We start from the raw sequence: 13305 nt of genomic DNA, 5'->3' as shown, positions 1-13305 counted from the left end.
GGAGGGGGAAGCTTCAGAGGCTTGGGATATATGTAGACATGTCTGATATATGTTGTACAGCCGAACTTAACATTGTAAAGCAATTATACTCCAATAAAAAAAATACTTTAAAAAAAAAAAAAAGGAAGTAATCACCATCAATGCAAAGATTCAAGAAAAAAGTAGAAAAAGAACATATTAAGGACAGACAAAAATTGACTCAGATCTACACCCAATCAGATATGTGATGAAGATTCCCTATGGATTTCATAAATAAAAGCTAAAGAGAGAAAGATAAAGAGGGCAGAAAAAGGGGCTAAAGGAAACAATGACATTAGTAACAAAGAAAAGACTGATGAAAATACAATCACGAACATGGAGGATAAACTTGGAAGTTTGCATGGTGACACGGTAATAGACACCGTAGTGATCATTTTGAAATGTATAGAAATACCAAATCACTATGTTGTATAACAGGAACTAACATAGTGTTGTAGGTTGTGAAGTTGCTCAGTCAGGTCCAACTCTTTGCAACACCATGGACTAATAGCCTCCCAGGCTCCTCTGTCCATGGGATTTGCCAGGCAAGAATACTGGAGTGGGTTGCCATGCCCTCCTCCAGGGGATCGTCCCAACCCAGGCATCAAACCCAGGTCTCCCACATTGCAGATGGATTCTTTACTGTCTGAGCCATCAGGGAAGCCCCAAAGGTTAGTTGTAAGTTAGTTATACTTAAAAAACAAACAGGGGGGTTCCAGCGGCCCGGCCGCGAGCTCGATTGGGCCTGGGGGCGGCGGTGCCCCTCGTCTGAGGGGCTCCAGCCCGGCGGCGCCGCCCGCGGCCCCTGAGCGGATTGAGACCGAGGCCGCGAGGCGACGGCGCGGCGCGGCCCCCTCCAGCGGCCGCGCCCGGAGTAAAACAAAAGAGAATGAAAGAAGTAGATAATCTTGAAAGTATAAAGGAAGAATGGGTTTGTGAAACAGGATCTGACCACCAACCTCTTAGCGATAGTCAACAAATTGTGAATATTTTGTTGACAGCCTTTTTGAGGAAGCTCAGAAGGTTGGTGCCAAATGTTTGTCTCCCAATGAACAAAAGAAACAGGTAGATGTAAGTATAAAATTATGGAAAAATGGATTCACTGTCAATGATGATTTCAGAAGTTATTCTGATGGTGCAAGTCAACAGTTTCTGAACTCCATCAAAAAAGGGGAATTACCTTTAGAATTACAGGGAGTTTTTGATAAAGAGTAGGTGGATGTTAAAGTTGAAGATAAGAAAAATGAAGTATGTATGTCAACAAAGCCTGTGTTCCAGCCCTTCTCAGGACAAGGTCACAGACTGGGAAGTGCTACACCAAAAATTGTTTCTAAAGCAAAGAATATTGAAGTTGAGAATAAAAATAAGTTGTCTACTGTCCCACTAAACAATCTGGAACCCATCACTAATATACAGATCTGGTTAGCCAATGGGAAAAGGATTGTCCAGAAATTTAACATTTCTCATAGGATAAGCCACATCAAAGACTTCTTCAAAAAATACCAGGGATCTCAGAGGAGTCCTCCCTTTTCCCTGGCAACTGCTCTTCCTTTCCTCAAATTGCTAGATGAAACACTCACACTGGAAGAAGCTGATTTACAGAATGCTGTAATCATTCAGAGACTCAAAAAAACCGCTGAACCTTTTAGAGAACTTTCATAGCATTGATTTTTGATACACTAAATGGAAAGTTTCCCCAAAAATGATGGTCATAAGTGGACATGCAAATCAAAACAAGGGAAAGTCAGATTTGCTGGGTTTTGCACTGTTTAATTCCCTGCTGATGAGATTTTAAAATAAGTACAAGTTAGGAAAGTACACTATTACTGGAAACTATATTCAGTGAACTCTTTCCAGAAGGCTACTCAGAAAGAAAAATATACTTATTTTCAAATACCATTTATTCAACATAAGATATATTCAATAACTATAGCATCTAAAATCTTAATATGGTATAAAGTAGGAAATATGTGCATAGTATCTTTCATTCAAATATCATTCCCAAACAGCAATGATGTGTTTAAATGTTAACTGTCTCAGATTTTTTAAATGGCAATACATTAAAAAATTGTACATGGCAGGTTAAAAGCATCAATGTAATTTTCTTATATGTGAGATACAATCATAAGGCTGAAAGGGTCTGCTTTTACCACAGCTTTACGTAAACCTCAGAAGTGTTCCCAATTTGCATACTCCAACAGTCAAATATTAACAATATCTGGGATGTACTTTCATTTAAGAATAAAATTGTGTAGCTTAGTACAATGTCAAAAAAAAAAAAAACAACAGGGAAAAAATATATCAGATTTGTGGTTATGGGTCGGGGGAATGGATGTGTAAGTGTGTGCTCAGTCATCTCGATTCATTATGACCCCATGGACTGTAGCCCACTAGGTTCTTCTGTTCATGGGATTTTCCAGGCAAGAATACTGGAGTGGGTTGCCATTTCCTCCTCCAGGGAATCTTCCTGACTGAAGGATCGAATCGGCATTTCCCATGTCTCCTGCATTGCAGGCAGATTCTTTACCACTTGAGCCGATGAAAGCAGACAAAAGGTACAAAATTCCAGTTATAAGATAAGTAAGTACGAGGGATGTATTGTACAGCATGATAAATATATTAATTATATATATTAATAATTAACATGGTTCTATGTTATGTAAAAGAGTAAATCCTAAGAGCTTTCATCACAAGGGAAACAATTTTTGTCTATTTCTTTAATTTTGCATCTATATGAGATGATGGATATTTACTAAAGTTATTGTGGTCACCACTGTATGATGTCAAATCATTACGCTATACACCCTAAACTTATACAGTGCTGTACGTCAATTAGATCTCAATAAAACTGGAGGTGGGGAAAAAGAAGGAAAGAAAAGAACAGAGGGATTTGAGCAGGACTGAAACTTGTAAAGCACAGGGACCTCCTCATCTTTAGGTCTATTTTAAGCAGAGTGTGAGTGCTCAGCCAACAGGGCCCTCTAGTGTTTGTAGAATATAATACCTTGTACTGTTTTCCCCAGGTAATCGCCACGCCTCTCTTTATTGATCACATGTTGATATATCTTCCCAGTAGTGATGTTGTTGTCTTTATAAAGATTAATATCCAAGAACCTTTCATAATTTCCAAGGTCTAAATCAACTTCTCCACCATCGTTTAAGACAAACACTTCACCTGGGATAAAAAGGCAATGTAAAAATTAAAAATTTGCTTCCAGTAGATTATTTTCCAAAGATGAACACAATATGTTAAAAAGCTGGTAAAAGACATTTATAAGCCATAGTCTATCACTATTTCCTTATTTTAATTGGAAAATTGAGTAATTCTAATCTACCCATGATAATGCATTAGAAAAATTCTAATATTCTATAATGGTAGTTTTTAAATGCTTACTGAAATTCTGTCTTCAAGATTTAGATTTTCCAAACTCATCATATACCATATGAAAAAGGGGCTTTCAAACAGCAGTTTTAAAAACAAGTAGCAACTGACTTTGAAGCATCAGTATCCTAGACTTCTGAAATTGGCCTAAGAAAATTTTCATTGACTCCCATCTTGAGTTAAGACACTATTAAACAGACAGTGGATGAAAAGCAGAGCCTCCATTAGCCCACAGGGTGACTTGGTGAAACTGAAGCCAAAAAGAAAGTGAGCAATAAGCCACCACCTGTACAACAGCCCCGTCGAGAAGGATATAGAGGAAGACTTAATCACACTATGGGCACCTGTGTTGACTACTGGTCATGCGTCTGAGTCTCCAGTGTTACTTAAGGGCATCAATTTGGAGGACAATGTCCTAACGCCACCTTGTCAGAAATGGACCTCTCCCTAATTAATAAAATTCTATCATTTACTTCTATTGCTAGATGTTCACAGCATTAAAAAAAGGAAGGTTGGCTAGCTTCTGAACCTAATCTGAAGCCTTTTATACTCTCATTTATGTATTCCTCATAAAGTACGAGTGTGATCGGAAAGATCTCTAATTTTAAAGACAAAAGAACAAAATAATGAAACTCCAGTATTTTGTATTTCCCAAATTCCATTTCTATTTCAAATTCTACTTTCCAATATTTATCAGGAATCACCGATCTATGGGAAAGTCTTTGTACTTTGATCATTTTAAATTCTGACAAGTAGGGGAAGATCTCTGAAATCTCTTAGTTAATTCAGGCCAAGTCCAGTTTGGTAATAATCCAGGTATACAACAAATCACTTGAACTTTTAGATTCTTAAATTTTAAAAGTAGTATCTAAGAAAAATAAAATAAAAGTAGTATCTATTATGTTCCTAGGAGAAAAAGAAGGGCTTCCCAAATGGCACTAGTGGTAAAGAACCCGCCTGCCGATGCAGGAGACATAAAAGACGCAAGTTCAATCCCTGGGTCGGGAAGATCCCCTGGAGGAGGAAATGACAACCCACTCCAGTATTCCTGCCTGGAGAATCCCATGGACAAAGGCGCCTGGAGGGTTACAATTCATAGGGTCACAAAAAGTCAGAGGCGCCTGGAGGGTTACAGTTCATAGAGTCACAAAAAGTCAGAGGCACCTGGAGGGTTACAGTTCATAGAGTCACAAAAAGTCAGAGGCGCCTGGAGGGTTACAATTCATAGGGTCACAAAAAGTCAGACATGATTGAAGCAACTTAGCATGCACGCAGATGAAAAAGAAAAGCTGTAGATCGTGTCTTCAAGAAGCTTTTTTAAAAATTTAATGGAATTATAATAAAAATTCCAACAGGTTTTTTTTAACTTGACAGTGAAACTTAAGTTAATTTGGAAGAAAAATATGTGTGATTGCCAAAATAAAACACAAAAAAGTAAATAAAAATAAAAGCCCTTATAAAATAACAATGAGTACAGGAAGATTGAAATATATATGTATATATATTTATATATTTCAATATATACAAATATGAAATAAGATAGCACAAACAAATTCTGCACAAAACCAAAATAAACCCAAAAGGTCCCTATTACATAAAGGAATTTAATATATGACTAAAAAAAAAGATATCATTACAATTCAAAGTAGGTAAAATACACAGAAATAAACTTCAAGAAATGTATAGGACCAATAAGAAGAAAAGTTTAAAATTTTACTCCAGAGACATAAAAGCAGGTATGAATAAAATGAAAGCCACTTATAAAGTTCCTGAATAGGCCAGTCAATAATTTCAGTGTTTAATTCTTCCCCAAATTAATTCATAAATTTAAAGGGCAAGTTTGATAAAAGGTCTCTGAAGTTAGTCTTAAAGACAACTAACATTTTGAGGTTAAAAAAAAGAAGAAAAGGCATAGTGGGGAAAGTTCTGACCTACTTGATAATAAAAAGCTATAGCTATTAAAATGGTGTGTGTGTGTGTGCATGTTCAGTTGTGTCCAACTCTTTGCAACTTCATGGACAGTAGCCTATCAGGCTCCTCTGTCCATGGAATTTCCCAGGCAAGAATACTGGAGTGGGTTGCCATTTCCTACTCCAGATAATATGGTGGGCAGGAATAAACAAAGAGATCTGAACAGAACAGAGTAATAAGAGAGAAATTTAATGTATATTAAAAGGTAGTATTTCAAATCAATGGAGATAGGATGAAATCTTTGATAACTGTGATTAGGAATAGTGACTAACCTCATCTTCATCTTTCATCAAATTAAATTCCAGATGTATTAACAATATTAAAGTAAAAGCAAATGGTAGTGATCATTTTGAAATCTATGAGTGTTGCATGCTAAGGCGCTTCAGTTGTGTCCAACTCTGTGCGACCCCATGGACTGTAGCCCGCCAGACTCCTCTGTCCATGGGATTCTCCAGGCAAGAATGCTGGGATGGGTTGCCATTTCCTCCTACAGGGGATCTTCCCAACCCAGGGATCGAATCTGCATCTCTTATGTCTCCTGCATTGGCAGGTAGGTTCTTTAACACTAGTGCCACCTGGGAAGCCCTTGAAATGTATAAAAACATCAAATCACTATGTTGTGCACCAGAAACATAGTGTTGTAAGTCAATTATACTTCAAAAGCAAACTCATAGAAAAAGAGATCAGATTTGTAGTTCCCAGAAGCAGGGGTAGGACTGTGTGGAATTGGATGAAGGCAATCAAAAGGTACAAACTTCCAGTTATAATATAAATAAGTATTAGATATATAAATGTAAAACATGATAAACATAATTAACACCACTCTATGTTCTAGATGAGAGTTTTTAGAGCATAAATCCTAAGAGTTTTCATCACAAGGGAAACAATTTTTCACTATTTCTTTAAGCTTGCATCTGTATGAGATCATGGATATTTACTAAACTTATTGTGATAATCATTTCATGATGTATATAAATCAAATCATTATGCTATATACCTTAAGCGTATACAGTGTTGTATGTCAATAAAACTGGAAGAAAAAAATAAAGTAAAAGCAAATGAAACTCTAAAAATGCCAAAGAAAATACAGATATTTAAATATTTCTGGGACGGAGAAGCTAACAGGTGACATCAAAGGCAGAAACCATAAAGGAAACAGTGGATACATTTACTTACATAAACAGTAAAATGAAATTTATCAGCAGCAAACAGAGGTAATATTAAGACAAACTGAAAACAGGGTAGAAATATATTCATGTGGTTAAGTATAGGTTAATATACTCTGCACAAAGTATTCTTAAAAATCATTTTTAAAGATCCAAAGGAAAATTGTCATAACACATGGCATTAGTCAATTTTGCTGCCTACCAAACAACCTTAACATCTCAGCAACTTATAAAACATCTATTGATTTCTCCCTCATGTGACATAGGGATTGTGGGTCAGTTGTGAGTCTACCCTGTGTCTTCTTATTCCAGGACTTGGGTTGAAGGAGAAATCTCTCTATGAGGAAGGCAGCTCGAACAGCAGAGAGCAGAAACACAAGACGGACCGAGCGAAATCATGCCATCGCATATGCTTCAACAAGGCATATGTCATATTCACTAAAACCCTACAGAGCAAAACAAATCACATGGCCAAATAAGGTGACCGACCTATCCGGTTTGCCCAGGAGTAAAAGTATTCCCAGGATTCAGGACTTTCAATTTCAAAAGCAGGAAAGTTCCAGACAAATCAGGAAGAGTTCGTTACCCTATGCGGCCAAAGGCCAGAGTCAGTGGGGCGTGGAGTTTGCTCACAGAAGGAAGTTGGGTGATGGTTTCAAGTATATATATGATTTACCATAGACTCGAATAAGCCATTTCACCAACAAAATGAAAGTCAAAGAAATCTAAATTAACATAATGAGATACCCTTTTTTGGTTTGTTTTTTCATATACTCTCAGGTTAGTCAAGTTTAAAAAGAATAGTATTCAGCAAAGGTATAAAGAAAACTAAAAAACCTGAATAACATATCTACCCACCAAATCAGAAATTCTGTACCTAGACATTTATGTTAAAAAAAATTTTTTAAGTTTCTTGTCACAGTGTTGCTTATAACATCAATAAATTGGAAATGAATTCCTATTATTGTACAGATTCTATGCAACCTTTAGAAGTATAGAATCTATTAAAATGTCTTCAGGATTAACAGGTACACACTACTGTATATAAAATAAGCAACAAGAATCTACTGTATAGCACAGGAAACGGTATTCAATATCTTATAATAACCTACACTGGAAAAGATTCTGAAAAAGTGTGTGTGTGTGTGTAAAGGGTATGGCAACCCACTCCAGTATTCTTGCCTGGGAAATCCCATGGATAGAGGAGCCTGGTGCACTACAGTCCATGGGGTCAAAACAGTCAGACATGATTTAGTGACTAAACCACCAAACCACCACCATAATGTATAACTGAATCACTCTGATGTACATCTGAAATTTTGTAAGTCAAGTATATTTCAATTTAAAAACTAGTTTGACTGTAAGATTCAGCTCATTTAATGTTCAAAAATAAGCCAACTGATCTATGATGTTAGAAGACAGGATAGTGGTTACCCTGGTCATTTTAGATGGGGAGAAACTGGAAAGAACATAAAGGGGGTTTCTGTTTCTTGATTTTGGGGCTGTTAACACAGTATGTTCATTTCATCAAGTGGTACACATATGATTTATACACTTTCTTGCTTGTATGTGAAAAGTTTTAAAGGAAAGTATGTAAGGGCTTGTGCCTTTTTAAAAATAATTAGTATAGAAAATTCCCTGACAGTGCAGTGGTTAGGACTCCATACTTCCACTGCAGGGATACAGGTTCAATCCCTAGTCAGGGAACTAAGATTCTGCAAGCTGCGCAGTGTGGCCAATAGATAAATAAAAATAATGAGTATATACATAAAAATTTCAACATTAATAATAATTATTCCAAGTGGTGGGAAATGGATGATTTTTATTTTCTTTAGGTCATTCTATATTGTCAATATAGTCTATATTGTCTGATTTTTTTCTTAACAATGAAATGTTGAGAAATATATTACCTTTATGATAAAAAAATAATAATAATCCACACTACAAAAAGTACAGTGAGAATGGTATCCTCACATACTGCTTTCCAAAAGTGTGGACTAATTTGGAATGTCATCAGCAATCTGAAAAATGTATCAATAACCATGAGAACCTTCACAGATCCATAATGATCCTGCAACTCTACTTCTGGAACGCTATCTTAAAGAAATTACCCAGATACAAGAAAGAACTGCAATTTGACCCAGTGCTTTATGGGGTGGGGGGAGGGGTTCTCCCTCATACCGTGCTCATAAGGTGAAAAAGTGCCCGCATCGATGTTTATATAGGGGTCAATTTTGATGGCAGTCACTCGGAGTCCACATGATTTTAGAATCGTCCCAATACTGCTGGCAATGATCCCTTTACCGATGCCCGAGATGACCCCACCAGTGACCAAGATGTACTTCATTGGCAGAGGAGTGGCTGGGTGCCAGCACCCAGGTATAATCTGAAAGGCAATAAAATTAATGGTCAGGGAAGAGAAACATGATCTTAAATCAGTAAAGCAGAGAGTGTGTTGAACCAAAATTTCAAAAGCCCACAGCACTTTTTCTATCTAAGTATTTGAAACAAAGTCTTATCATCTAGGTTTTTCTTTCATGTCAATATTCAGGAAGCTGTGGATACTTTCTGCAAGCAAAATGTCTGGCTCCATTACCCTGATGTTACATTTACCCCAACTTTCATGTGACAAACTTCTTCATAAGAAGCCAACATTTTCTAAGATTCAGAGGCATAGTAAAATGTTTAAGAGATCAGGCTCTGTAGTCAGATCTGTACAAGCTGTACCTGTTTCTTCATCTGTGAAATTAAATAAAAAGTACCATTCCTTTGGAATATTATTCAGCACTAAAAAGAAATGAGCTATCAATCCACAAAAGACATGGAGGAAACTTAATGCATGTTACCAATTGAAAGAAGTCACTCTGAAAAGGCTACATACTGTACAATTCCAACTATATGACATTCTGGAAAAGACAAAACTATGAAATCAGTAAAAAGATGAGTGGTTTTTAGGGGTTACTGGGGAAGGGTGAATAGGAGGAGCATAGAGTGTTTTTTTAGGGCAGTGCAACTATTTTGTATGATACTATAATGGTGGATACAGGTCATTATATATTTGACCAAACTCACAGACTGTGTAACACCAAGAGTGAATTCTAATGAAACCTGTGGACTTGGAATGATAATGATGTGTAGGTTCACTGACTAACGAATGTTCCTCTCTGGTTCAAGATGTTGACAACAGGGAACACCGTGGGTATGGCACAGGAGGTATATGGGAACTCAGTACTTTCTGGTCAGTTTTGCTGTGAATCTAAAATTGCTTTTAAAAGAATAGTCTATTTTTGAAATCAATATTCAAATATGCCAACATTTTAAAAAATCTTGCAGGTGGTTGTGAGGATTAAATGAGCTCAAGAGGTCAGGAAACCAGGGCCCACAGGTCACATCTGGCCCACTGTCTATTTTTGTACAGTCCCCAAGCTAAGACTGTTTTTACAGTTTAAATGATTGAGAAATGATCAAAAGAATATTTCATGACACATTAAAATTAAATGGAACAAAAAAAATTATATGAAACTCTAACTTCAGTGTCTATAAATCAAGTTTCATTAGCATGCAGCCACACTAATCATCTACATACTGTCTATGGTGCCTTTCTGGCTACAATGGCAGAGTTGAGGAGCTGGGAAAATAGAGGCCTCTGGCCCACAAAACCTGAAATATTTATTATCTTTCATGGAAAATATTTGCTGATATCTGGCTTAGAGGGGGTCAAGTCGACTCCTATATTAACACGTTGTTGTTGTTCAGTCACCCAGTCATGTCTGACTGTGACCCCATGGACTGCAGCAGGCCAGGCCTCCCTGTCCCTCACCATCTCCTGAAGTTTACCCAAGTTCATGTCCATTGTATCAGTGAGGCCATCCAGCCATCTCATCCTCTGATGCCCTCTTCTCCTTCTGCCCTCAATCGTTCATCAAGGACTTTTCCAGTGAGTCAACTGTTCGCATCAGATGACCAAAATACTGGAGCTTCAGCTTCAGCATCAGTCCTTCCAATGAGTATTCAGGGTTGATTTCCGTTAACATTGACTGGTTTGATCTCCTTGCTGTCCAAGGGACTTACAGGAGTCTTCTTCAGCACCAAAAGTTAGCTACTAATGTTACTATCAATTAATAATAAATGTATCCTCCTTAACTAAGCATGTGGAACACTGAATCTGTTCCTTACCCATCCATTTCATCATATAGAAATATTCAAGCAGGGAAAAAAAAAGAAAATATTATGTCATAAAGAAATTTTATTTGACTTTGCCGCTGCTGTCTGATCCAAACCCTTTTGTTTTAAAGGCAGACGGAGTCCATGAGCTACTTGGTTTTCTCTACTCTGAGTACTATTGTTTTTCTCTTGAGCATCGCCAGGGGCTGTGGGCCTCTGCCATTTCACCAGGCATGTGAAGGTGAGCCGTATAGTCCTGGCAGGCCAACTGCCAACAGAGTGAAACTATTAATATAAAATTGCAAGTCATAAAATTTTTTAAATAAATAAAAATTTAAAAATTCAAAATAATTAGAAATTGTAAGTACAAGAAAAGACAGTCACTTACAAAAACTAATAACTATAAATCCCACTTTCCATTGCAACTCACAATTTTTTTAAATACCTGGAAATTAAGTGTAAGTGCAATGAGGTAGGAATAATTTCAGTTCCCTGCTTATCCTATGTCTGTCATCCCCAACGAAATGCCCATTCTGATTTTGTAGTTTCCTCTACTTGCAAAACAAACTAGCTTAACTTAAGAGATGTAGAGTTATCTCACCTCAGAGCTGTGAGTTCTCTTTGATCACCATCAGGGTGAGTAGACTGAAGTCATCCAGAATACAAAAGTCCCATCCCAAATGGCTTCCATAAGTCTCTGGGCCTGCCTTTCTCTACACACTACAATTGATCACAGTCAATGTCATCGTTTCTCTTTACTAGCCACCTGGCCATCCACCCACTCACCTGAGCTAGATTTAGCCTACAAGATTCTCATTCCAAACCCAGAATGCTCCTTCTGTGGATCCAAAATGTTATCTAAATCTTCCTCTTACCACTCCTACTAGCCCAGGTAGTTGGTAGAGTGGGAATTTCATCACAGTCTTCTGTTACTCATCCCACTGTTGATTTTTTTTCTATTTTGATCAATGCCCCTCCTCTGGAGTCAGACAGCCCGAGTTCAAGTGCTGACTCTGTCACTCATAGCTATGACCCTGGGCACCTTCTCCAACTTTTGAAAACTTTGAATTCTCCACCTGGGCAGTACACAGAAACAATACCAGTGCCTGCCTTACAGAGTTGTGTAGGCATTTCCAAAGAGAGCAGCACCCAAGTGCTGAGTGAAGGTTAGCTCTTATTTTTCAGAGCCACCTATGCACTGATTCAGTCAGCTAACAAATGTTTACTGAAAATCTGTTAGGTAGGGGAGGAAAATCTGCCACCCCAAAATGTGCCTCTTTGGCATGAGGATTTAGTTTGATTATTTTTAAGAAACAAGGACTCAGTAAGTCTTTCTTTTTTACTGCCCCCTCCCCCTTGCCGCCTAAGGAATTTAGATAAAGAACCTGTTCCCAGAATAGAGCTATCACCAGAGATACGGGTTGGCAAAAAAAATTCCTTCGGGTTTTTCTATAACATTGGATGGAAAAACCCGAACGAATTTTCTGATCAACCCAATATTTTCAGAGACTATGAGCTAGATGTAGTGGCAGAAGCTCTTAGAGATCAGAATCTACTCTGGGTCCCACTGTCTCTGCCTGGCCCAGCACACATTTGTTTAGGGAAATATTTGCCTTTCTGTCTCCAAATTAATTGCCTTCTTCCCTCTTCAAGTCCCAAAACACCACCTCCAACACCCTCTTTCATCTTGAGCTGAAGATGCTATTAAAGGCGAGGGTTTCAACCCTTTTGGCAAGTGACTCAGTTTTCCTGAGTCTCTCTCAAGAATTATTAAACTTTTTAAAATTTTCTTCTATGAATCTGTCTCATGTCAATTTAATTCTTAAGTCAGTCAGAAGAACTTAGAAGGACAGAAGAAAATTTTCTTCCTCAAGAACAATTACATGCTTGATGTGTTCCCAGATTCTGTGTGTATGCGGGTGAATATAAAATCAAGGTTCCTGCCCTCCTGGTTTTCGCCTTTTCTGTGGGATGAAGGGGCAAATAAGCGGCACTGTAACTACCTTATTCCAGCACTGTCACACTATTAAAATGACTTCCCATTTGTAAAAGTTAGCAACATGGAAAAATGCCATAAAAACGGAAGAGTATTCATGAGAAGGTACATTATGTGGTTGTCAGAAAGCCTAAGAATCTTTCATGTAAAATATGCTTACATTATAAGCATTATATTATCTATTATATAAGACATTGTATCATCTCAACTGCTTTTTAAAATTAAGACTGCTCAAGTCACACTAAAATGCTACATTTTAATATATTTAGGTGGTTGGGTTGTAGGTAATTATCAGTTTTCCACATTTTCAAAAGCACAAGATAACTTTTGAAGCACATCAGATATTTTGCAAAGTTCTTTTTGAAAATGTAACTTAAAAATAGAAAATATAACTTAATATCAAGGAGACACCTAGTACTTTCCATCTCTTCTAAGCAAATAAGTAAGTCTGAAGCAAGATTTTAAAACAGTAGAAAAAACAGATTCTTCACACTCCTTCTAGAATCAGGACTTTTTTACTCTTGTGAATTACATTATTTACATTGACTCAGGCAGTGAGCAGAACCAACTGTCTGTAAAAGAGGGGTGTGTAGAGCTGTCCGCTATCC

The 13305-nt window shown here is 37.3% G+C and overlaps 1 protein-coding gene and 1 pseudogene across 5 annotated transcripts in view; one reads left to right on the top strand and one right to left on the bottom strand.

Moving 5' to 3' along the window:
* The window catches only part of CTPS2 (CTP synthase 2), a 111098-nt gene that overhangs the window by 96175 nt on the left and 1618 nt on the right, over positions 1–13305 (bottom strand). For all 5 annotated transcript variants that reach the window (XR_006339833.1, XM_043895995.1, XM_043895993.1 and 2 more), the window contains exons 2-3: positions 8719–8923; positions 3023–3193 (exon numbers count right to left, since the gene is read on the bottom strand). Coding sequence is in view for 4 of the 5 variants with exons in the window: in XM_043895995.1 (XP_043751930.1) it covers positions 3023–3193; positions 8719–8884 (337 nt within the window). In the remaining variant the exon portion in view is untranslated. The remainder of the gene's footprint in view (positions 1–3022; positions 3194–8718; positions 8924–13305) is intronic.
* Positions 843–2234, top strand: LOC122689509 (annotated as a pseudogene).

Source organism: Cervus elaphus, chromosome X (genome assembly GCF_910594005.1).
Source record: "Cervus elaphus chromosome X, mCerEla1.1, whole genome shotgun sequence".
Lineage (NCBI taxonomy): Eukaryota > Metazoa > Chordata > Mammalia > Artiodactyla > Cervidae > Cervus > Cervus elaphus.
This window is presented reverse-complemented; position numbering and strand designations above follow the sequence as displayed.